The sequence below is a fragment of the Dromaius novaehollandiae genome, chromosome 27, assembly GCF_036370855.1.
Source record: "Dromaius novaehollandiae isolate bDroNov1 chromosome 27, bDroNov1.hap1, whole genome shotgun sequence".
In the NCBI taxonomy this organism is placed as follows: domain Eukaryota; kingdom Metazoa; phylum Chordata; class Aves; order Casuariiformes; family Dromaiidae; genus Dromaius; species Dromaius novaehollandiae.
In genome coordinates, this window is record NC_088124.1 from 720,080 (window position 1) to 742,581 (window position 22,502).

Here is a 22,502-nt window from a genome sequence, read left to right on the forward strand (position 1 = left end):
GTATCTGGGGCTGCATTAGCCATGGTGTCCTGGCATTGAGGAAGGGAGAGTCCAGAGGGACCCTGGACCACATCTCCTCCAGGAGATGTTGCTGCAGAGAGTATCCAGGGCTCTCTGGGGTGCTGCTACTCCCCAGAAGTGTGCCCTGCGCCCCTTCCTCTTCAGCTCCTTCTGTCCCCTCCTTGCACCATGGTTCAGTGGGGCTGTGGGAGTGATGCTGTCTCCAGTCTCTCCCTGCCTGACTGTCCCTCCTGGCCTCCAGCTGTGAATTTCCAAGCCGACCTGGCGGATCTGACGTGTGAGATAGAGATCAAGCAGAAGCTGATCGACGAGCTGGAGAACAGCCAGCGGCGTTTGCAGACCCTCAAGCACCAATACGAGGAAAAGCTGATCCTATTGCAGAACAAGATCCGGGACACGCAACTGGAGCGGGACCGTGTCCTGCAGAACCTCAGTGAGAACCACTTCTCCTCATGGGATCCCATTCCTGTGGCAGCGAGCCCTAATCCCCCTTTCTGCCCCACCAGCTCCAAGCTAAAGCATCCACCCCTCCACACAGTCATGTGGGAGCAGTACTAGTCACCTGGAAAGCCGGTGACCCCAGTGATACTAGAGAGGTGGCTGGAGAGGAAGGAAAGGCAGTGCCTTTTCTATCCTTGAACACTGCTTCCTGGGTTATGGGGTCCTGTTAGACCCTTGGGGAAACTGAGGTACTGAGGGACACGTGGAGACCCAAAGGACCCAATAGTCTAGCTGATCTTGAGGCTCAGCAGATCTTGAGGCTCAGGCAGGCTTCACATGGCTGTAGATCCACTTCCATGGCTTCTCTAAGCCCCTGGCAACTGTGGCATAGACTGCTATCCTGAAGGGTGCCCCCAGCGGGGTCAGAGCAGAGGGGGTAAAGAAAGGTCTAGCAAGACGAGGAGGGCACAGTGCCCTGCGTCCCTGGGCAGGGTATGCTAGTGCAGAAAGAGCCCCGGGTGCATGGCCATCTCAGCCCCTCTCCACGCTTCCCCAGGCACCATGGAGTGCTACACAGAGGAGAAAGCCAACAAGATCAAGGCAGACTATGAGAAACGATTGAAGGAGATGAACCGGGACCTGCAGAAGCTCCAGGCAGCCCAGAAGGAGCACGCTCGACTGCTGAAGAACCAGTCTCGCTATGAACGGGAACTGAGGAAGCTCCAGGCAGAAGTGGCTGAGATGAAGAAGGCGAAGGTAACCAGGCGGGTGGTTGCTATGTGCTGGGATGGGGAGAGCATCCCTTGTGCCCAGTCATGGGAGGAATCTTCCAGTGTAGCAGTGAGGCTGTGACTGGCACAGCCAAGTGGGTAGGCGCAGCTCCCTGCTCTGCTCAAGGGAGAAATGATGTTCTCTACTCCTGGTGGCAAGCACAGGATGGCTGTCTGTGTGTGATGTGTGGGGTCCCTGCCTACTGCACCGCTGGGTGCTTGTGCCTTGACAAATGGCACCCTTCTGTTCCAGGTTGCACTGATGAAGCAGATGCGGGAGGAACAGCAGCGGAGGCGGCTGGCGGAGACTAAGAGGAATCGGGAGATTGCTCAGCTCAAGAAGGAGCAACGCCGGCAGGAGGTTAGAGCTCTGTCCAGCTAGCCCATGTCGTACTAGGTGTCCCAGTGCAGGGAACACCGGGCTTGGAGGCAGGATCAACACTTGTCTTGCTCAAAGGGAGAGCACCCTGAGGTGCTCAAAAATATCACAGTGAAACTCAGGGCACTGCTGCACCCATTGCCTTGCAAAGAGCAGCACAGTCCCTGGCACAGGACATCTAATTGAACAGCTGCATCCTCAAGGCCTTACTGCAGCTCCCAGTGTGATTGTCAGGGATGCTGTGGACTCCCCACCCTGCTCAGAAGGGAGTGTGCCATCAAGGCTAGCCAGGGGACTATAAACCTGCTCTCTGCTGAAATCAGGAGTGGCTCTGTTCAAGTCCAAACAACTGTTCAAGAATCTGGTCCAATATGGAACTACACCATGTCCTGGCTGCAGTGGTGGGACCCCTGGGACTGAGATCATTGCTAGGATGTTTGGGCAGCCCTCCCTTCCCCAGTAGGACTCCAGGCATCTGTTTCTCTCTTGTGCAGTTTCAGATCCGGGCTTTGGAGTCTCAGAAGCGGCAGCAGGAAATAGTATTGCGAAGGAAAACACAGGAGGTGAGAAAGTGGCAGCCACTTCTGTTGGGGCAGGGGCCTCTGGGAGTTGGCTGGGGCAGACAGGGATCATCTCTACCTCCACTGGCGTCGCAGCCCAGGTACTCAACTCAGAGACAGCCAGGCATTTGGAGAACGCTAGCCCTGAGGTTAGATTTCCCAAAGGACTGGGAGGATGTTTACAGCTGTGAGTAACCAGGTGGAAGATGACTGTGGCCAGCAGAGGAATTTCCCATCTCCTGGGGCAGCTGATCTTGGGCTGCAGGAGGATGGATGTGAGTAAGGAGGGAGAAATCCTCTGCGTGCTGTCTGCAGAGTTACACAAATGTCCCCAGGGCAGGTTTCAAACTTCCATTAGAGCTGCTTAGCCTGGACTTATTTCCCACTTTGGCTTTGCTGTCTGAAGCACCCCTCTGTGTCTCAGGGCTTTGGGTCTCTTTAGAGCTGCTACTGCTCTTGGTCCTGCAGAGAGTTGAGGTTGCTGAGGCAGGATTATGCTGGGGATGCCTGTTTGATGTGGGCACTGCTCTGCCCTTTTCTGGGCAGGTCTCGGCTCTGCGCCGTCTCGCCAAGCCCATGTCGGACCGAGTCGCAGGCAGGATGAGCCAGAAGCCGGCCATGCTGGACTCCGGCGCGGAGGTCTCAGCCAGCACCACCTCTTCAGAGCCTGAATCCGGGGCTCGCTCAGTCTCCAGCATCGTGCGCCAGTGGAACCGGAAAATCAATAACTTCTTGGGAGACCCCTCGCCCTCCATGAATGGGGCTCGGCCTGCCAGGTCAGGACGGAGACAGGCTGGCTCTGCTGAGCTGGGGCTGCACGGGGTGGGTGATAAGCCTTCCCAGGATCCCCACGATAGCACATCTGGCTTTTACCTGGGAGCAGGGGTTGAAGGCTAGTTCTTTATTGCACGTTTGACCTGTATTAGTTGCTGATCTGGTGACAGACTGGGCTGGCAGTGTATGACTACCCATCACCTGAGCTTGAGCCCGACACTGGGCTCCTACAAGTGTTTTTAGTAATGGCACAAACCCTGCTAGGTTCAGCCCTGCTGTAATGATCTGGCACTCTCTTGCCCCTGCCTTTGCTAAGGAGTGAGTAGAGTTAGTGAGACCAGGCAGGAGTGATGGCAGATCTGAGTCATCCAAAAATGATGCAGATGTCTCCTCCACCCCTGGGAGGCCAGAGCCAGGGCATCCTTTAGGGGAAAGCTCAGCTTTCTAGGAAGGTGTGGCTGGGTGCCTTGACCCCTTTGCTCCTCTCTGGCTGTAGGAAGAAGTTCCCTAAGAAGGGGACGAGCCAGACCTTCAGCAAGGCTGCCCGCCTCAAATGGCAGTCTCTGGAACGGCGCATTTTCGACATTGTCATGCAGAGAATGACCATCGTCAACCTGGAGGCTGACATGGAGCGGCTCATCAAGGTGAGGGCATCACTAGGGATGGAGAGGGCTGGCCAATGGGTGCAGGGATGGGGGACAGCCATGCTGACCACGCCAACGCACCTCCTTTTCTTCCCTCAGAAACGGGAGGAGCTGGCACTGCTACAGGAGGCATTGCTAGGCAAGAGGACAAAACTGCAGGCAGAGAGCCCCAAGGAGCAGAAAGGTCTGCAGGAGCTGAATGAGGAGATTGAGGTGCTGGGGGCCAACATAGACTACATCAATGACAGCATTTCTGACTGCCAGGCTACCATCATGCAGATTGAAGAGACCAAGGTGGGCAACTGGATCAGGCTCAGCATGCAGATATGGAGGCTGGGATGCAGAGTGGGGAGCATCCCTGGGAGGCTAGGGCATCCCTACGGTCTGCCCAGGTTGGATGCCTGGGCTCTTTCTCTAGGCCTATGATGTAGTCACTGACACTGAGAGGTTGCACCAGCACAATCATGTCTTGCTGTGTGGTTAACTGTGAACCGGAGCTCTGCCAGTTGCCTGCAGCTTCCTAGCACCTCTGCGGGTAGGCTCCCACCACCAGTGCAGGGCAGGCAGCCAGGCTCTTCCCTTACTCATCCTCCAGGCTCAGTCAGCAGGGACTCAGCAGCAGGACTGGGAAACGAACCCAGGCGTCCTGATGCCTCATGCCTCAGCCTTGAGAGACGTGGGAAAGCCACAGCCCCCGGCCTCCCCAAAGGCTGGCGGTCACTCATCTTCATGGGAGTTTGCAAGCGTTTGTGGGGCCTGCATGAGAAACTTCCTCGGGGAGGATCAGCATTTTTCCCAGCAAAAAACCACGGATTTTTCTGTCTGGTTTTGACACCGGATGCACTGCAAGGATGCTGTATAGCTTCCCGACTCTCCGCTCCCCTCTAGTGGCTGCAGCCTTGGACAAGAGGCGCCTGTGCTGTCCCCAGCTTGTCCCTGATTTGTGTCACATAGATGAGCAGAGGAAAAGAGGCTCTTGTTAATTCAAGCTAGACTTTGGGCTGGTGGTTTGAGGTGCTGTGAATCTGGGTGAGGCTGGTGCCTGCAAATTAGCGTCAAATTAAGTGTCTGCACCATGATGCCAGTGGCAGTGCCAAAGCTATTCAGGTTTTGATGGGAGTCTCGATGTCTAAATCTCCTCAACAGTCATTTTGGAAGACTGGAGCAAATGAGACTCAATAGCGAATGATTCCACACTGGGGTGTGGCAAAGGAGCCACAAACAACCTTGTGAAGCAGTGCTGGCTACTGTGCCTGCTATCTGCCCTTCCCATGCCCAGCATCAGGGTTCTCGTACTGCCTCTAATTCCCTTCCTAATTCTTATTTTCAGGAAGAGCTGGATTCCACTGACACCTCGGTGGTGATCAGCTCCTGCTCCCTGGCTGAAGCTCGGCTCCTGCTGGATAATTTCCTGAAGGCTTCCATTGATAAGGTATGGGAGGACTGCGCTGCTTGAGGCAGGGGGCTCAGGAAGGTGTGACAGGGCCCTCCCGGGTACCCTGCTTCCATCTTGTCCTTGCGACAGTGGGTTTTATGATGCTGCAGTGGTGACTGGGGCACTGGGACATTGCGTGGACAGTGGGCCCAGGCTCTGTGGAACCCAGAGATGGGGGGCTCCAATGTGCCTGTCTCAGGCTAACCATGGCCTTCCTTCCTGCCAGGGGCTTCAAGTGGCACAGAAGGAAGCCCAGATCCGCCTACTGGAGGGGCGCCTGAGGCAGACAGATGTGACCGGCTCGTCACAGAACCACGTGATCCTGGATGCCCTGCGTGAGAAGGCGGAGTCGCATCCCGAGCTGCAAGCTCTGATCCACAACGTCCAGCAAGGTGGGCCAGCAGCTCATGGAGGAGCCTTTGGTGAGGCAGACTGTGGGGCAAGGGCTGAGCAGGCACCCTTCCTTGGGCCAGGCGTCCTTGCCCATGGAGCCTCCACCTCCGCCCTGTGGGGTGAGCCTAGCCTGCCTGTGCCAGACCCCTAGTGAGCACTTGGAGATGCCACAGCTGGGGTCAACCTGGCCAGGCATCAGCCCCTGGGGCTGCACAGATGATGCTTCTGGGCAGGGAACTCAAGCTATGGCAGCAGAGTCACAACGACAGGACATGCCATCTCACAACAGCCCGGGCATTGCCCTGAGCCCTGCTGCCATCCAGTCCGGATGGGACTTGGTGTGATGTGCTCCCCTTCATATTGCTCACCTGCCTTCTCTCATGTGCACAGAGAATGGCTACACCAGTACGGATGAGGAGGTCTCCGAATTCAGCCTGGCTTCGGATGGGAGGTGAGCACCCAGTTTAGCCCTGCCTGCAGCAGGCTGTGCCTGACCTGATAGTGTCTGTGGTGTGGCAGGGAGTCTGGTGCCATGAGACCTCAAGGATGGTTGTAGATGAAGAAAGCCCCATCTAAGCTTTCCTGTGGTGCCTAGCTCTTGGGAGGGAGTGCAAACATCCCAGACTCCAACAGGAAATGAAGACTGTCATCCCTTAGGGAAAGGGTGCTGAGGAGCAGGAGGTGACCCAAGGAGTCTAGTGGATGGGGGTAGCCAGGTCTCTGAAAAGAGTTCAGCACTGAAAATCCAGCTCTGTCTTCTCGCACTCCTTGCAGCTTCTCCCAGTCTTTCAGCATGAAGGGCTCAGCCAGCCAGGATGACTTCAAGTTCAAGGTGAGTTGGCCTTGCTGCATGGCCCTGCCACAGGGTATGGGATGAGGGACAGAAGGGCACACTGTCTGGCAGTGCTCCAATGGACTCTTGGAGAGCCAGGCTTGGGATATGGTAGAATGGTGGGGTCAGCTCTAGGCAAGAAGGGTCCCATATCTCCTGGTCCTGTCATCTCCTGAAGGACTGGAGACTTGGGAAACATGCACAAGGACACCCAATACCTTCCAAGTTTGTGTGGGCATCGAGCAGGTCCCCAGGCAGTACCACAGCCATTCCACATTCCAGCCACACTTGTGGTTAGAGGTGGAGGAAATCCCACTGCTCTGCCCAGGCTGTCACCCTTTTCTAGAGTATGGAGAGCCACTGCTGTGATGGGCATCCCAGTGTGAGGCAGGGAAGCTCAGCCTCCCATGACCAAGGAGTGTGAGCAGCTTCACCCCGCAGCTCCCTGGCTGCCTGTGTCTGAGCCCTCTTCCCTGCTCTAGGGAGAGCCCAAGCTCTCAGGACAGATGAAGGCAGTGTCAGCCGAGTGTCTAGGACCCACGCTGGATATCTCCACCAAGAACATCACCAAGTCCTTGGCATCCCTCATGGAGATCAAAGAGGATGGGATCAGCTTCTCTATCCGAGACCCTTACTACAAGGAGAAAGTGTCCCGCACCATCAGCCTGCCTACGCGAGGAAGCACCTTGTGAGCACAGGGTGATGGGTCTCTGTGCACTAAGAGTTTCACAGAGGCATGGGTTGGGGGGTGGGAAGCCATGTCCTGACCCTCCAAACCAGTAAATGTGAGCCAAATTCTACATCCATCCAGGCCTGTTTGCAGCAAGCAATGGTGGGTGTCTCCAGCTGGAGAGTATCTAGGAATATATTGGTATCTTCTGCAACTGAAGATAAGGGTACTCAAGGAGGAGAGAAAAAAGGGAACATGAGAGGCACTAGTTCATTGTCTTGGGTTCTGCTGTCAGCCTTCATGGACAGCAGAATCCTGGCAGCTTCCCAGTGTGCCAAAAGGATCTGCACTCATGGGATGACCTGAGAAATCCTCTGACCTTGTGATCATGCCTCCAGAGCACCCTAACTTCTCCATTTACTCTGCTGGGGGAGGGCATGTGGGTTCAGCAGAAAGGGACTCAGCCTTGGGGAAGATCAGGCACTCACCATGCTCTGTTCTGCTCCAGTCCCAGGCAATCTCGTGGCTCAGACACCTCACCTCTGACAAGGAGGAAATCCTATGACCGTGGGCAACCTGCCAGGTGAGCTGAAGACTTTGCCATGGGGAGGCTGAGTGGCCCAGACAAATGGAGAATTGCCCATTGCGCTGGTTGTTGCTGCTTCGGCAGGGTTCTGGTGTACCAGCGTGGGCAAGACAGGTTTTGGCACTTGACAGCTGAGTAACCCCATGTCATGTTTCTGTTTAATCCTTCCTGGCTCAGGCCTCCAGATGTTGGCTTCACACCTCCCTCATCCCCACCTACCCGCCCACGCAACGATCGCAACGTCTTCTCTCGTCTGACGAGCAACCAGAGCCAGGGGTCTGCCTTGGACAAGTAAGTCCTGGTGGGATGGGTGGGTCTGAGTGAGGGGGATCAGTGCTGTATCAGCAAACAGCAAATACCAGGTCCCACTGCAGGATATAGAAGCACAGGACCTGGGACGGCTCCAGCCAGGCTCCTGCCACCCACTTTCCTCACTGCTCCTCTCTGCAAGAGGGCAGATGCTCTGCAAGGGCCAGGCTGGACTCTTGCCCCTGTCCTGTGGTGACCTGGTGTGTGTTCCCTCAAAACTGGCTGCTCACAGGAGCTCACAGGTCTGGGCTCTTGCTAAGGCATTCTTGGAGACATGGTGGTGCCAGTCTTGGACTGCTGGGAAGGACTGTGGAGCAGGATGGGCTGGGGTGAGGCAGGATGGGGGGCTGAGAGGAAGCTGATGGACTTGCACCAATTCACAAATGCTGCTCCAACCACCCTCTGCGGCAGGTTGGGCAGTTGTCCATAAGATCAGCCCCCGTCTTGGAGCAAACGTAGCAGCATTGATGTGCCCGGACAGAGATCTGCCGTTTGATCCTCATGTCCCCTCCTGCTCCTTTGCCCTCTCCCCTGATTCTCCATGTGTGCTTCTCTCTTTTTCTCTCTCTCTTTCTCCATCTCTTTGTCCCACACTGGCTTGGATGCAATAACAACCCTCCATCTCTGACTCTTCTGCTGCCTCTTCTGTTCTGGGTTTTCTCTCCCGTAATCCTGCTAATTTTCTGCCCCTAGGTCTGATGACAGCGATTCCTCTGTCTCGGAGGTGCTGAGGTATAGACAACTTTCTATTTATTATCACTTCTTCCTCTCCTCTTCCTTCTCTCTTTCTCATGATTCCGTTCTCCCTTGTCCCTGCATGCTCCACCTGCACCTTGCTGCTCTGCCCCATCTCCCGGGACTCTTTCCCAGGCTGCTAGTGTGTGCTGTCCCTCTCCTCTTGGCATGCCAACTCCAGCATCTGACGCTGTCCCATCCGTTGTTAGTTTCGAGCCGTTCTTCCTCTGATCAGCCTTTGGGAATGTGGCACTGGGAATACGTATGGTCTTTGGCTGAATGGAGGTGGTCACAAGTTCTGCTCCACCTCTGGTGGGCTCTCATCAGCACAATGCCACAGTGTCCCATCCCTTCCCCCGGCTCTCTAGCAGAATGGTGTGATGCTGGGGTGGCTCAAGCAGTGCTGGGCACTGTCAGTGTGTCCTTCTTGCAAGCATCTTCCAGGCAAATATCTCCAAGTGCTCCCCACACTTGAGTGTGCTTTCCCAGTGCTGGGGTAAGGATGAGTAAGTCTCTTTCCTCATCTTGCAGAGAGAAAAACCAAGTCAGTCTGCAGGGCAGAGCTTAGCCTTGAGGGTGAAGATGGCCCTGGGCTTGTCCCCCTGTACTATCCTACCTGTTGAAGTTACTTACCAGTAGGGCCACCTTTTCCCCATCCTCTAGGGATATAAACCCTTTAGCTCCTGGGTTTCCCCTTGCATTGCCTGTACCCTGAGCTTTCATAGGTGCCCAGTCACTCCATGGGGATGGTACTAGGTACATGGCTGTGCTGGAGCATGCTGGGTCACCTAAGATAGTTTGCAGTTAGGAAGCAAAACAATGTTCATCGATAATATTTCACCTTGCAGCAGCCCTGAGGACCTGGGATTTCCATTTGGTTTCAGTGTTACCTCATGATTGGGATAAACACTAGGAGTCAGGGCAGGGCTGTTTAATTTGGGTTTGGAAGTGCAGCTGGTGATCGAGAAAGCGAGATCATATGCATGTGACTTCCAAACCCAAATTAATGAGCCTACGTTTGGCTCTGTCCTCCCAACTAACGCAAACCTTGCATGGCCTTGTGCCTGCCCTTCTGTAGCCCTGTGTCTCAGTTTCCCTATCTGTAAGAAAAGAATAGCACGGCTCAGGGCTCCGCTTCTGCGTAGAGGATGTGCTTAGGGATCCCAGCTGGGAAGACCTGTTGGTGGCCATGCATGTGTCCCTTGGGGACTGGGAGGGTAGGATTGTCTGAACCCAGTGCCCTGAGCACTGCTGATGTGGAGGGGATTGGCAGGTGCTCTGTATCCTGAGGCTGTGTCGTGAAGGTGCCCCTGGAAAAAAGATTTGGCAGGGATCGATCCTCTTCTGCTTAGAGCCAGTGATAGGTGACGGGGCTCCCGTGGTCACTGCAGCATGGATGCTGTGTGCAAAAAGCCACTGCTGTTCTTTGTCACCCTTGTGGTCTTATAGCAGGGCCCTGTCTGCGGGTGTCACCAGCCATGAACTGTGGGCTTGGGACTCTAGCCTCCAAGGAACTGGAGTGCTGGATGTTTTTACCCTGAAACATTCATTTTGAGCAGAGCCACAGGCTGCAGAAGGTTCAGGGTCCAGTTTCTCCCAGATTGGTCTGACAGCAGATGAGCTGGGTCTCCTAGTTAGTTGGGTCTGTGCCGGTAGGGCATGAAAGGTTGAGCAGCAGAACAGAGACCACTGGCCAACCCTCCTTTACAAATTCCTTTTCTGTATTGCTGGGGCAGAGACGCTAGGCAGAGGCTGATGGGGATGATCATGGGGAGGCACTAAGGGTTTCCGTGAAGAGGTTTGCATGGGCATTTCTGGTTCAGACAGAGGGGCCCATTTTTCAGCCAGCTGGTGGGAGATGCTTGGGATGAGGCAGTTCTCGCCCTCCCATGCCTCTGGGACCACGTAGCGTGGTGTCTTTCCACACACAGACCCCAACATTCTTGTTCTCTCTTTCCCGTGCAAGGGGCATCATTAATCCAGTGGGTGGCACCAAGAATGCTCGGACAGCCCCCCTGCAGTGTGTCTCCGTGGCAGAAGGACACACCAAGCCTGTGCTCTGTGTGGATGCCACCGACGAGTTGCTTTTCACTGGGTCTAAAGGTGTGTGGCAGGTAGAGAGGACGGGGGGTTGCTGGCAAGGGCAACAGGTCAGCATGGGGGAACATGCATGAAGTGCCTGGCGCCAGGGGGATGGTTCTTTCTGGGCCTCTGTCCTGTCCTCAGTATTGAGCCTTCCCCTGCACTGCACTGGTGCCAGGGCTGGCTGGCTCGTTTCCCCTTGAGACAGGGGAAACCCCTAAGCCCCGAGGTCCATGGAAGGGATTACCCCAGACTGACATTCTTGGGCACATTTCTCCTCCCACAGACCGGAGCTGCAAGATGTGGAACCTGGTGACGGGCCAGGAGATTGCTTCCCTCAAGGGTCACCCGAACAATGTGGTTTCCATCAAGTACTGCAGCCACACAGGGCTGGTGTTCACCGTGTCTACCTCATACATCAAAGTGTGGGACATCCGGGACTCAGCCCGGTGCATCCGCACCCTCACGTATGTAGCAAGCGGGAGTGACCTTGAGGGAGCCTGGAGCACTGAGCATCTCTAGCTTTGCAGAAGCTGATCCCAGGACCTCTTGGGGCCCTAAGTGCTAGCGACGAAGCCCCAAACCAGCTGCTTTAGTGCCAGTTTGTAGCAAATGCAGTGCTGCAGCCTAAGGGAGCAGGGAGGTTGGGGGAGACCTGGGGTGACTCTGCAATTAGGGCCCAGGGGAAAGAACCTTGAAGGGATTTGGCAGGTGGCAGACAGCTGCCTCTGGGGAATGTGCCTGGCAGTCTAAAGTGGGAGCTCAGGTCTTTAAAGAGGAGTTTGAGAACTGGAAAGGAGCGTGGGACAGGCTGTACCTACTGTCTGCCAATGCAAAGCAGGGTTCAAAGGTTAGTAGAGAGAGTGCGCTCAGGCGGCCAGGTTTACCAGCTCGCTCCAGCACAGCGGTCCTTTCTCCATCCAACCTCGTCTCATCTGCCTTGGTCTGAAGGTGCTACTCCCTCCCAGCTCACCTGTGATGATGAGGCCAAATACCTCTGCCTCGCTGTGCTACCTGCCAGTACTGGCCAGCCAGCTCTTCCTCTTCCTACAGGGAGCAAAGGGAAACGGGAGGAGGAAAGAGCAGGCCAAAATGGAAACTGGGGGCAGAGCAGGATGCTCCATATCATGCATGAACCCAAGGCGCTTGGCTCCACTTTTCAGGCAGGGTAATGGCATGGGAGATAAAGATCTGGCCGATCTCAGGGTGGCCACACAGTAGGTGATATTGCAAGGGCCTTTCCAGATATGGGATCCACCTGTGCCAAGCTGGAGCCCAGCGATCCCATCCAGTTACTCAGTGAGGCCCCAGTGGTTCTGATCTCTGCAGCTCTCTGCTTATCCTTCCTCCTCAATCTCTCCTTCCCATAGATCTTCTGGCCAGGTGATCTCTGGGGATGCGTGTGCCGGGACCACCACCCGCACTGTCACCGGTGTGCAGGGCGAGCACCAGATCAACCAGATCGCTCTCAATCCTACCGGCACCATGCTCTACGCAGCCACTGGCAACTCTGTCCGCATCTGGGAGCTAAGCAGGTGAGGGCTAGTGCCAGGAGCTGACAAGGCAGCTTACTGACACTCGACACTGCCTGTTCAGGAGGGCCTGAAATGACTCCCCCCAGGGAAAGTGAAAGCCCTTTTAGCAGTGGGGATTGCCTGGAACAAGGACTTTTGGGTAACCTTTCCTATGGGACCCAACAGGTGAGGAGCAGCAGTGGGGCTATCTGGGGTGGGGGGGTTTATCTATCAGTTGGACAGAGCTTAGGAGAAAGGGAAAATCATGGAGGGTGAGCAGCAGCCCACTGGTTGTGCTGTTGCTCCCCCCCCTGCCAGGTAGGCACCAGGTGGCTGAGCTTTTGCTTCTGCCTGGATTCTGCAGATGGCTGCTGGTGTGCCCCAAGGCTGTTCTTCTACCCATGGCATCACTAGGAAGTGGGATATCCCCGCTCATAAACTCCAGTGGGGATCATTCCCTATGAGAGGGGTGCCAGGCGTGTGGGGGTCTGTGTCTGGGAGAGCCCCTTGGAGGAGCTTTGGTGCCCAGGAAAGGGTGAGCTGACCCTGTGCCATTGCTCCAAGGTTACAGCCAATCGGGAAGTTGAGTGGCCACATCGGGCCCGTGATGTGTCTCACGGTAAACCAGACTGCAAGCAACCACGACCTGGTGGTCACAGGCTCCAAAGATCACTACGTCAAGGTACTCTTCCCTGGCTCCTGGGCAGAGCCCTATGTCCCATAGGGGCGCTCAGCTGCTGGCAATGCTCAAAGCCTCTTCTCTCCTCCTCACACTGATTTCTGTTTTCCCCTCTGCTTGTGGCTTTTTGCCCATCCACTCGCCCCTAATCTTCCCTTTTACTTTGCCCGTGATACAAACGAAGCTTTGGAGGCAGGAGTTTGCATCTTTCTCATTCCTCAGGCTCTGTGGGTGACATTTGCTTGTTATGGCTGACGCAGATTAGGAACTTGCCTTGTCCTGCATAATTTTCCTCCCAGATACAGATACTTTGTGCCTGCTTATTCACAGCACCAGCACAGTAAAAGCTTCCCCCCCTCCCTTTTCATTTTCTGCTGTTTTTAGCAAGCTGAACTGGAACTGGCACCAGGGAAGTGGAGAGAAATGATGAGCTGGGAAGGGAACCAGGATCCCACTCTTCTGACAGCTGCAAGCTGTTAGCATGGCCCATGGTGGTGTGTAAAAACTCCCCATGAGTAAAATGAAATGGAAGGAGAGCTGCCTTTGGTGACAGATTTCCCCTGATTGTGGCAGAACGCTTGGTTAGACCTTAGCCCCAAAAAAGCCTGAATTACCTCTCCCCTTTCCAGCAACAGTCTGAGTACTCTGAGCCTAGAAACAGAGGCTGATAGCCAGTTTTGCAAGAGCAGGTGACCTCCATTCCCATCTGAGGTCTCTTACCCACTGCTTGCCCCCAGGTGTTTGAGATCACGGAGGGTATGGTGGGCAACATCGGCCCCACACACAACTTTGAGCCCCCTCACTACGACGGCATTGAGTGCCTGACCATCCAGGGAGACATCCTCTTCAGTGGCTCCAGGGACAACGGCATAAAGAAGTGGGATCTGGAGCAGCAGGAACTTATCCAGGTCTGGATGGGAATGGATGGAACAGGTCCTCGGGGTAATGTGGGGCAGAGGCGTATTGCTGCAGAGAATCTAAGGGGAGGTTCAGAGACCTGCTACCAGTGTCGTGTCCTAAGCTAACCTGGAAGAGCACCTCTATTCCTTGAACTCTAGCAGGCCCCATTGTTGTGGGAAAGTGTGCCAGATGGCTCAGTACCCCCAAAAAGTGGGTGCTATAGGCCACTCAGGGCTGCCAATTCCCCCTGGCATGTAGGCTGCGGCAGTAATTGCTGTTCTGGGTCCCTGGGTGCCATGTTCCTCTCTGAAGACAAGAGTGTTGTCTCCTGCTCAAGGGACAACCAGGCTCAGAGTCTTGGATCTAGTCCCTTGGCCTCCTGACTTTTGCAACACCATCCCCAGTATCCAGATCAGCACATGGGGGGCTGCAGTGATGTGAGCACCCCTGCTTGGATTTATGAAGCTCTTGTGGGTGCTGCAGATTAAATTGTTGCTGTGAGGATGGTCACGGTCTCTGTCCTGTTTCCCTGCCTACAGCAAATCCCCAATGCACACAAAGACTGGGTCTGTGCCCTAGCCTTCATCCCCGGCCGTCCCATGGTGCTGAGTGCCTGCCGCGGAGGCATGATCAAAGTCTGGAATGTGGACACCTTCACCCCAGTTGGGGAGATCAAAGGGCATGACAGCCCCATCAACGCCATCTGCACCAACTCAAAGCACATCTTCACTGCCTCCAGGTGAGCCTCAGGCTTTCTGGTCCCCAGAGCCCCCTGGGAGGGGGAGACCCTGGGGTGGAGATGTCATCCCCGGGCTGGGGTGGGTTTGCACTGAGAGCAAAGGAAAAGTGGGACAGGGAGGGAAGGAAGAGGGGGTTCCCTGCAGCTTTGTAGTGCCCCCACTCCTACATTTCATCTTGCCAATGTTAGCCTGCCCCATAGCAAGGCCTGCAGAGCATGGCTCCCTGCTGGCATGCCAAGCACTCTGACCCCAGCCTTCCCCTGCCCATACTGTGCTGATGCCATGGTTGTCCCTAACACGGTGACCCATCTTCCCTGGGGGCTGGTCATCCCCTGCTGCTTTGGGAGAGCTCTCCGGCAGCAAGACTCTGATGTCTTCTTTTCGACCATGTCCCTTTTTTCCCTTCCTTTTTCTCTGTCTCTCTCTGTCTCTCTTCCCCCACCTCCCATCTGTGCCACAGTGACTGCCGGGTAAAGTTATGGAATTACGTGCCTGGGCTCACCCCTTGCCTTCCACGACGCGTCCTTGCCATAAAGGGCCGTGCTACTAGTCTGCCTTGACCCTCCTGCTCTTTCTGGCTCTCTCTTGCTCATGCACTGTTTTTCTGTCTTACTTTTCTTTTCTCTCTCTCTCCATCTCTTTCTTCCTCTATCTTTCTCTCTGTTGCTTGCTTTAGCTTCTCTCTCTCTCTATCTCTTTCTCTGGTCTGAGCTGCTTCTTAACGGTATGAAACTATTTTGCGTTTTTCTCCACTTGATAAATTTTTGCTAGAAGTGACTTACCACTTTGCCCCAGTCATATCCCTGTTTTTATTGGGGTTTTTTGGGGGTTTTTTGTTCTTTTTTTCCCCAGTGGCCGTACCTACTGTGGCAGCTCTGTGGGAGCCATAGCCTTCCCTCACCCTTGCATGCATGACAGGACGGGAGTTGGCAGCTGCCTCCCAAAGCATCCTGTGCCCCAGGAAGACAAAGTTCAGCAGTTCCGTGCAGTGTCACAGCTCTGACCGAGTCAGAGTTCGCTCCAGGGAGTCCTGCTGTCAGAGTCAGCTCAGGAGTCCCAAGAGATCATAGTGTCTTTGTACCCTGTCACCAATTGCTGCCAGTAGTGTGATCTGGAGGCTGAGCCCCATTGGGCCTGCCTGCTCCCCAACATGGACTGGGCAACCTCCTGCCAAGAGAAAGTAGCCTAGAAGTCTTGTGGGCTGCATGCTACCGTGGGCTGGGGGTGGAGCATGTGTTTCCCCAGCAGTGCCTCTCCGCGGTGTGTCTGTGGCTTTCGTGTGTGAAGCCCCTCATTCAAACCATTCCTTTCACCTTTGTTTCTCAGTGACTTGACAGTGAAGCTCTGGAGTGGGAGGCGATTACCTACTGGATCAAACTAGGAGCTGCGAAAAGACTGGAAAAAGTAACAGGAGAGCGAAGGTCCTAGTCCCTCTGCCTCACTACTAAGACCTAATTGTCTACAAGATTTCAGCCCAGGGAGGGGAATTTCTTTGTGCCTGATCCCACAGGATGGATGATGTCCCATCTGGTATTTTGTGCACTGCCAGCTTCCATGAGGAAGCAGCTTTGTGAGGCACTGTCAGTTCCCCTTTACCTCCTGCTGCAGTATCTTGATGGCTTTCCAGTGACCAGGAAATGTTTCAACTCCCTTCTCACTCACCCTGCTGTAACATTTGCTGGGATTTCTGGGGGTCAGATTCCAGGCTAAGCTCCTTGACTCCTTCTCAGACACATCAGTTTCCCTTCTGTTCACCATGGGTTCATGCTGCCTTTGTCATAATCTGTGCTCCTTCAGTTCCTGTGGGCTCCAGGGCTAGTTCCTGCAGCAGTCTATCTCCACTCCACAGTCTCAAGGCTGAATGGGTTTTGCTGGCCAGGACCACGGCAGAAAGGGGGTTGAGTGTGGTGCCCATAGACACCCATCCCATCATTGCACTGAGGGCTGCTTCTCTGGAGAAGTTACTCATGGGACAGCTTCTGTGTGGTAGCGGATCTGCAGAAGAGTGTCCAGGTAGATCCATTCCCCCCAGAATCAATGGTTCTGCTGGCCTCAATGGTTGGAGATGTGCATTTGACTCGGCTCCCTGAGCTTCTTGGCTGTGGCCTAGCTTTGGACACAAGGAGTACAGTAAGCCTGGGAAAATCTCCCTTGGACAACTTCAAGACTAATTTGCTGCAAGTTCCCTTCAAGTTCTCCAAGCCCTAATCAAAAACTTAGCTGATCCGTTGTTCTTGAGCTCTTCCCCATGTGCCCACTCCACTCTGCAATGTGAAAGGCAATTGCTGCTTAGCCCTGCTCCCAGCACCTTGGGTCTTAGCAAGTGTTTTGTGGTGGGTCCCTGAAACATTTGAATCCCCTTGGAGGCTGGAAATACAAGCAAAAAAAGAAAGTTACTAGGTGAAGAAGGAAAGGCTGGATTTGACATCTTCCCCTGCCTCCCAGCTGCCTGTCTTGTTTTGCCACTACTGGGAGGTGAACTTTCCCCAGGCTCTCCTCTAAGCCCCTTCCCAAGGAGGGCACTAGCTCAAGGTTGGCACATCAGCTCCTCAAGAGCAGAGACCAGGAGGCAGGATGGGTGCTGTGCATGGCCGTGTGGGTCTGGGGTCCAGCAGAGTCCAGAGCCAGAGGATGCCCAGCAAGTGATGGCTGCAGCTGGAGGACAGGTGTGAGTCGTCTGTGCTTGGAGCAGGGGAGGAAGGGATTGCACATACTAGTCTTGCACAAGGCCCCTGATTCACCCTGTGCTTGAAGGACAAACCTGCAGGGTCTGCATCCCCTGTGAATGATCTCACACAGTCCAGCTTCCACAAAAGGCTGGGGGCTCCTTTCAGGAGTATGTTTACCAGAGGACATCGCCACTGTTCTCCCTTCCTCCCATTCAAGGGGTCAGCAAGGTCCTTCTCTCACACTGGCACTTTCCTCTCTCTCTTCTCCTTGACCTGCTGGATCATGTCCTCCATCCTGCCCTGTGCAAGGCAGGGCTTGTCATGGGACAGCAGAGGAGACCCAGGGAAAGGCACTCTCCTCTCATGTTCTCACTTCCCTTCTGTCACAGAAGAAGCAGTATTTGAACTCTAATTTAAGGATTTCTCCATGTAATCCTACCAGTGCCAAACTGGAATCTCCAGGACCTGCCCAATTCTTTCTTAAAAACATAGGCCATTTTCTCCCTGCTTTCTCCAAGCATAATGACTTGAAGACCAGGCCCAGTTTTTTTGCCACCAGGCCTCCTTAAAACCATTCCAGATGGAAAGTGGGAATTCTTCTTCATCCCAAAACACAGGAGCATCTCTATTTATTTGATGGATTTTTTTTGCCTTTTAGGGGAAAAGAAAAAAAAAATCCTGCTGACGCATCTTGATGGAAGGCACGATGGCTTGTTCGTAGTCGTGATTCTGACAAGGACAGTGAACAGCCTTCTCTTTATAGTTATTGAGCCCTCCTCAGCCTGGGACTGGAAGCTGCTTTGGAGGTGAGGAAACCCTCTGGAGCCCCCAGCACCTGGAACAGGCTCTGGCACTGCACAGGGGTTGATGCCAGAGGGATCCTAGTGCGGTAGAGCCTGAAGTTCTCAGATGCAAGCTCCATGGCCTCTCCTGCCACTCGCTGATGAAGAAGTGATGCTGTTCCCCCGGGGAGGTGGCAGGAGGGATAGCTACTTTGGACTTTGTGTACACTGCTGGGACTGGGAGGGGGGGGCAAACAAAATGCACAGGGTACGCCGGCCACCGGCATAACGCACAGATGTGAGATGGCTGAGCAGGAGAGAAGTGGTGTTACTCTCTGAGGGCACAGAGCAACTTGGAGAGGGTTTCTCTGCTCATTGCTCAGCCTATTCAACCTTCACTTGGCCGGGGGGGGTGGGGTGAGGGGTGCGAGTGTTGAGTGTGTATTTGTGTGTGTGTGTGAGACTACATGTAGCCAGGGCTTGTGCAGGTGGACCATGACATGTTAGTGTCTGCACTCAAATCTGCCAGTGCCTGATCTAAAACCTCTCAATGCTGCTCCCTGCTGAAGTTGGTGAGGGGATCTGCTGCTGGGGGATTTTGGTTTAGACCTTCCCTGGCTTTCACTGCAAGTTTCTTCCTGTGTGCAGGCTGCAGATGCTTACTTAATCTCCCAGGGGAGTGAGGGGCCAGTCCTGGGAGATGCTGAGTGTCTGTGACACTGCTATGTCTAGCACTGTGTCACCTGGGCTTCCAAACTTGGAGGAGACTCATTAGGCTGTGTCTCTCCCTCCAGTGTAGCCCCCATGCTGGGCACCCACCTGTCAGGGCTTTCTCAGCCTGCAGATGGAGGAAGCAGGGTACCATAGCACAGCCGCAAGCAGGTCAGAAGGGGAGGTCTTTGAAGCAGGACTTGACTGTGCTCCCATAGCTCTGTGTGTGTGTGTGTGTGTGTGTGTGTGTGTCTCTGCCTATATGGGTTGGTATTTCCCATGCAGGAGAGTGATTCCTGGGTGTTGATCTGGTTTAGCTACCTCACGGTGCGAGCTGGGTGCTGTCATTGTTGGGTCTGGTTTGGGGGATGGGATGGGGTGGGGTGGGGTGTTGTGTTCTGTTTTTTTATTATTATTGTTGTTGTTGTTGTTATGATTTTGACACTTGAATTTGTCCTGGGGACACATGGCCTCACTCACACCTTGCTGCATCTCTGAGCCGCCCCTCGCCTCTCCCTCCCTGCCTCCCAACAGACAGCATGGCGGGGCAATGCAACCTGCTCTCCAGAGCAGCCCTCTCTCACCTTTACAGTGGGAGCCCCAGCTGAGTTGCAACACAGTGATTTTGATCCCATTGCTGGTGGGATGCTCAGACCAGGGTTCTGCATTGTTGCTGTTGGTTATTGTGCTGATTTGCAGCCTGGAAGTGGTTCTTCTTGTCCCTTTGAAAGATGGAAAGGGACCTCTGTGAGGCTCATCTCAGCCTGTAATCTTGCCTCTGCAGATTGCTGGTGGCTGCAATGAAGCAATTCTTGTCTGTGAAATACCAGGCAAAGCACACAGTTTGAATGGGCCGGTCTAAGCCCAAATTTTCCAGAGCCAGTTGTGATTTGGTAGCAGTCTGGAGCAGCAGGGAACTGGTGCTGTAAAAACCTCTGCCTGGGTTGAGTTGGCCTGTAAGAGAAGCTGATTCTTGCATGTCACATTTGATTTCCATGCCCAAAAGATATCTGAATCCAGATCCTCTCCTAGGCATTGAACATCAATCAGGAAAAACCTGGAGCCCTGCTGGTCATCCCCACTCTCCTCTCGTGGCTCAAGAGGAAGCACAGGGCCAGTCCCCCACTCTCACAGCACAATGGGGTTTGGGAAGGGGGATCATAGCTCTGAGCCACACAATTGGGGGAATCAGGTTCCTCCAAACACTGAAGCACAAGGTCCCACCATGCACAGGGTCTAACAAATGTGGCCCCTTGGACTGTGGTCCTTCACCTCCTCTCTTCACCGCTTGCCCCACAGCTTCTGCCTGTGCACAAAATCACAGCACATGCCAACAGGCCCCAGAGCTGCACTTGCCCAATTTTTCCTCTTTTCTAAGTCTGAGAGGACATTGCCTGCAGGCTAAGGCTGGGGACATGGGCTCAGATACCCAGAGGTGGAAGTTGGGGATGTGAGAGAAGGTGAGGAGTGTTTGCCTGCTGAGGGAAGCAGGTGAGGTGTTTCATGCTTTCACTCTGAACTGGGTTGTTCCCTCAGGGCTCAGAGGTTGTGCTGTTGAGGAACTTAAGCCCTTCCTTGTGATCTCTGAGCCTCTCTGCCAACCCCTCCATTGTAGGGAAGGTTTGGAGCTGCCTTCACTCATTTTGCTTCTTCCTGGGTGCCTTGGTTCGTGCCGAGGATGCAATGATTTCTGCTGTCCCAGGATGTCCTTCTCTTGGTGGGAAGGACACATTTGCTGTGTGACACATTGGTCATGGGCTCTCTCACTCCGTGGGTCTTTTCCCTTCAGGACACAATGGCCTGCTCCATCTCTTGCCTGTGGTTTTGTGCTGGCCCAGGGCTGAGCTTTGCACAAAAGGGATGGAGATGACTCAGGAGCCCAAAAGCCCTGGGCCCCCAAACCACTGTGAGCCTACCCAGGGAGCCTAGGCATTGCCCTCCTTCCCTGCATGCACAGGTTTTATGGCACAAAAGGGCAGGCCAGATAGCATCTCCAAGTTTAGCCAGCCGCAAGGAGTTGGAGCATGAGGGTCTTGCCTCCCCCGGGTGTATTGCCTCCCCCGGGTGTATTGTCTCCCCCAGCACCTCTAAGCACAGCTGCTGCTGTGGGATTTTAGTTGCTGTCCTCTGGCCTTGGCTCTGCAGGGCCAGTGCTGCTCCCATGGTGCCCTCCCTGTGCCCCTCTCCTGGTCCTCCCCCATCCTATGCTAGATGGGGTCCAGGTACAACTCCTGCTGAGCACAGGGCTCAGACCTGCTTTTCAGCACACTCACTGCTTTGCACTGTCCTGCAGGTGACATTCCCTCTGTGCACCCCTTCCACCGTCCAGAGGAGGAGGGGGGTTCCAATGACCCTGGTTCCTTTGCACCCTGGTGCAGATGTCCAGCTGTAACTGACAGGGAGCCCAGCACAGTCCTGCCCCCCCAGGCCCAGTCCTGACTTTCCCGGGGTTTCATCCTCAGAGAAGTATAGCCGTATGCCTTCATCCTTCCCCGGGGGCTCATCCCCCACTCATAACAGCTCTGGTCCCCATGCACATCCCTCGTGGTACCTGCCCAGTTGCTCCCACATCCTGAGACCAACCTTAAGTCCAAGCCAGCAACAGGGCTTGGGCAGCTGTAGCATCTCATTGCCAGCTCCAGGACCTCTTCTTGCTGCACAAGTATCGCAAATAGCAGGTGCCTTTTCTTGCTCGGAGCTGTTTTATAGAGGCCAACTGTAATGAAGGCTTTTTTCTCTGCCGGGTTGTGCAGCCCAGCCCAGTGGTCTGGGTTTGTTCATAGGACAAGGCATGTACATGTATTTTATACCTCGGTGTGTTCCTGTAAATAGTGTAAGTTATTTCAGCTTCATGATGTACATGTTTTTTTCCAATGGATGTGTTTGTTCCTTGCCTTTTTGTCTTCACCAATAAAATGTATTGAAATGAAATGATGGAGCGGAGCTGGGAACTACTCGTTCCGATGCATGTGGTGAAGACTAGGGGAAATGGTGGAAGGAGTGGTGTAGTTACAGCCCTTCTGGCCCTGCCTTGGGTGTTGTGAGATGATGACCTTAACCCACATCCTTATGGGATGAGAGTCCTGAGGCAGACAGGACAGATGTGGTTGGGCTGCCTGGTTTCTCCCCAAGGGCATGGTTGCTGCAGGTGAATCATTAGGGACTGAACTGGAAGGGCCACAGCCCTGGCCAGGCTGGCTCTGCACCTCTTTTCTGGTGAGGAGGGGGATGAGGGGAGGCAGGAGTAAAGCCAGGTGGTCCCAAGCCAAAGTAGCAGCTCTCCAGAGGGCAGAGCATCCCCCAGCCCTGCAGCACCTCATCACCCATTTCATGCACCCAGATGAGGCAAGGCCTTGTCACTGGGGCCTGCAGCCAGGGACTGCAGGGACATGACCATGGTACAAGCTCCGCAGTGGGGCAGGATACTCCGTGCCTTCTGCTCCTCCTGGGCAGAGTGGTGGTGGCCACACCACTGCCCCATTTTCCCTAGGACTGGGCAATTCTGGGGGACACGAGGGCTCTGCGTCCCCCCGGGAATGAAGCTCTTCAGGCACTGGCCATCTGCGGCACACTGTGTGTCACGTCCTGGGGAGCAGCCTGGCTGTGTGAGGACCACCTGCCCATGGCTGGTGCCCCAGGAGAGCAAGGGGACCCTGCAGCCGAGTGGCCCCGGACCTTGGGGACAGCCAGCAGGTGGCAGTGCCGACTGTCGCACCGCGGGGCCTCGGTCCCTGCGGCGAGGTGGAGCTGGAGCTGCTGGGGCTGCGGAGAGCAGTGTCTCCCCAGAGATGCCTCACTTCAGGCCACCCAGCCCTAGGACTGGGGAGGAGATGGGGGTGCAGGGGAGGTTGGAATGTGGAGCCTGTTCCCAGGGTC

General features: G+C 54.8%; 1 protein-coding gene across 3 annotated transcripts in view; it reads left to right on the top strand.

Moving 5' to 3' along the window:
- Window positions 1–21,557, top strand: part of KIF21B (kinesin family member 21B) — a 50,839-nt gene extending 29,282 nt beyond the window's left edge. Inside the window, exons 14-36 of one of the 3 annotated variants that reach the window (XM_064498286.1) lie at window positions 263–454; window positions 1,019–1,218; window positions 1,486–1,593; window positions 2,106–2,174; window positions 2,718–2,947; window positions 3,442–3,589; window positions 3,689–3,883; window positions 4,920–5,021; window positions 5,251–5,416; window positions 5,808–5,868; window positions 6,192–6,249; window positions 6,732–6,937; window positions 7,428–7,502; window positions 7,683–7,796; window positions 8,508–8,546; window positions 10,516–10,652; window positions 10,918–11,098; window positions 12,002–12,166; window positions 12,710–12,827; window positions 13,562–13,732; window positions 14,264–14,463; window positions 15,791–15,885; window positions 17,792–21,557. In XM_064498286.1, the coding sequence (XP_064354356.1) occupies window positions 263–454; window positions 1,019–1,218; window positions 1,486–1,593; window positions 2,106–2,174; window positions 2,718–2,947; window positions 3,442–3,589; window positions 3,689–3,883; window positions 4,920–5,021; window positions 5,251–5,416; window positions 5,808–5,868; window positions 6,192–6,249; window positions 6,732–6,937; window positions 7,428–7,502; window positions 7,683–7,796; window positions 8,508–8,546; window positions 10,516–10,652; window positions 10,918–11,098; window positions 12,002–12,166; window positions 12,710–12,827; window positions 13,562–13,732; window positions 14,264–14,463; window positions 15,791–15,845 (2,990 nt within the window). In that variant the 3' untranslated portion in view covers window positions 15,846–15,885; window positions 17,792–21,557. Of the gene's footprint in view, window positions 1–262; window positions 455–1,018; window positions 1,219–1,485; window positions 1,594–2,105; window positions 2,175–2,717; window positions 2,948–3,441; window positions 3,590–3,688; window positions 3,884–4,919; window positions 5,022–5,250; window positions 5,417–5,807; window positions 5,869–6,191; window positions 6,250–6,731; window positions 6,938–7,427; window positions 7,503–7,682; window positions 7,797–8,507; window positions 8,547–10,515; window positions 10,653–10,917; window positions 11,099–12,001; window positions 12,167–12,709; window positions 12,828–13,561; window positions 13,733–14,263; window positions 14,464–15,790 lie in introns of all 3 variants that reach the window. The other 2 variants (XM_064498285.1, XM_064498287.1) reach the window with 2 other exon arrangements.
- Window positions 21,558–22,502: the final 945 nt, after the last annotated feature.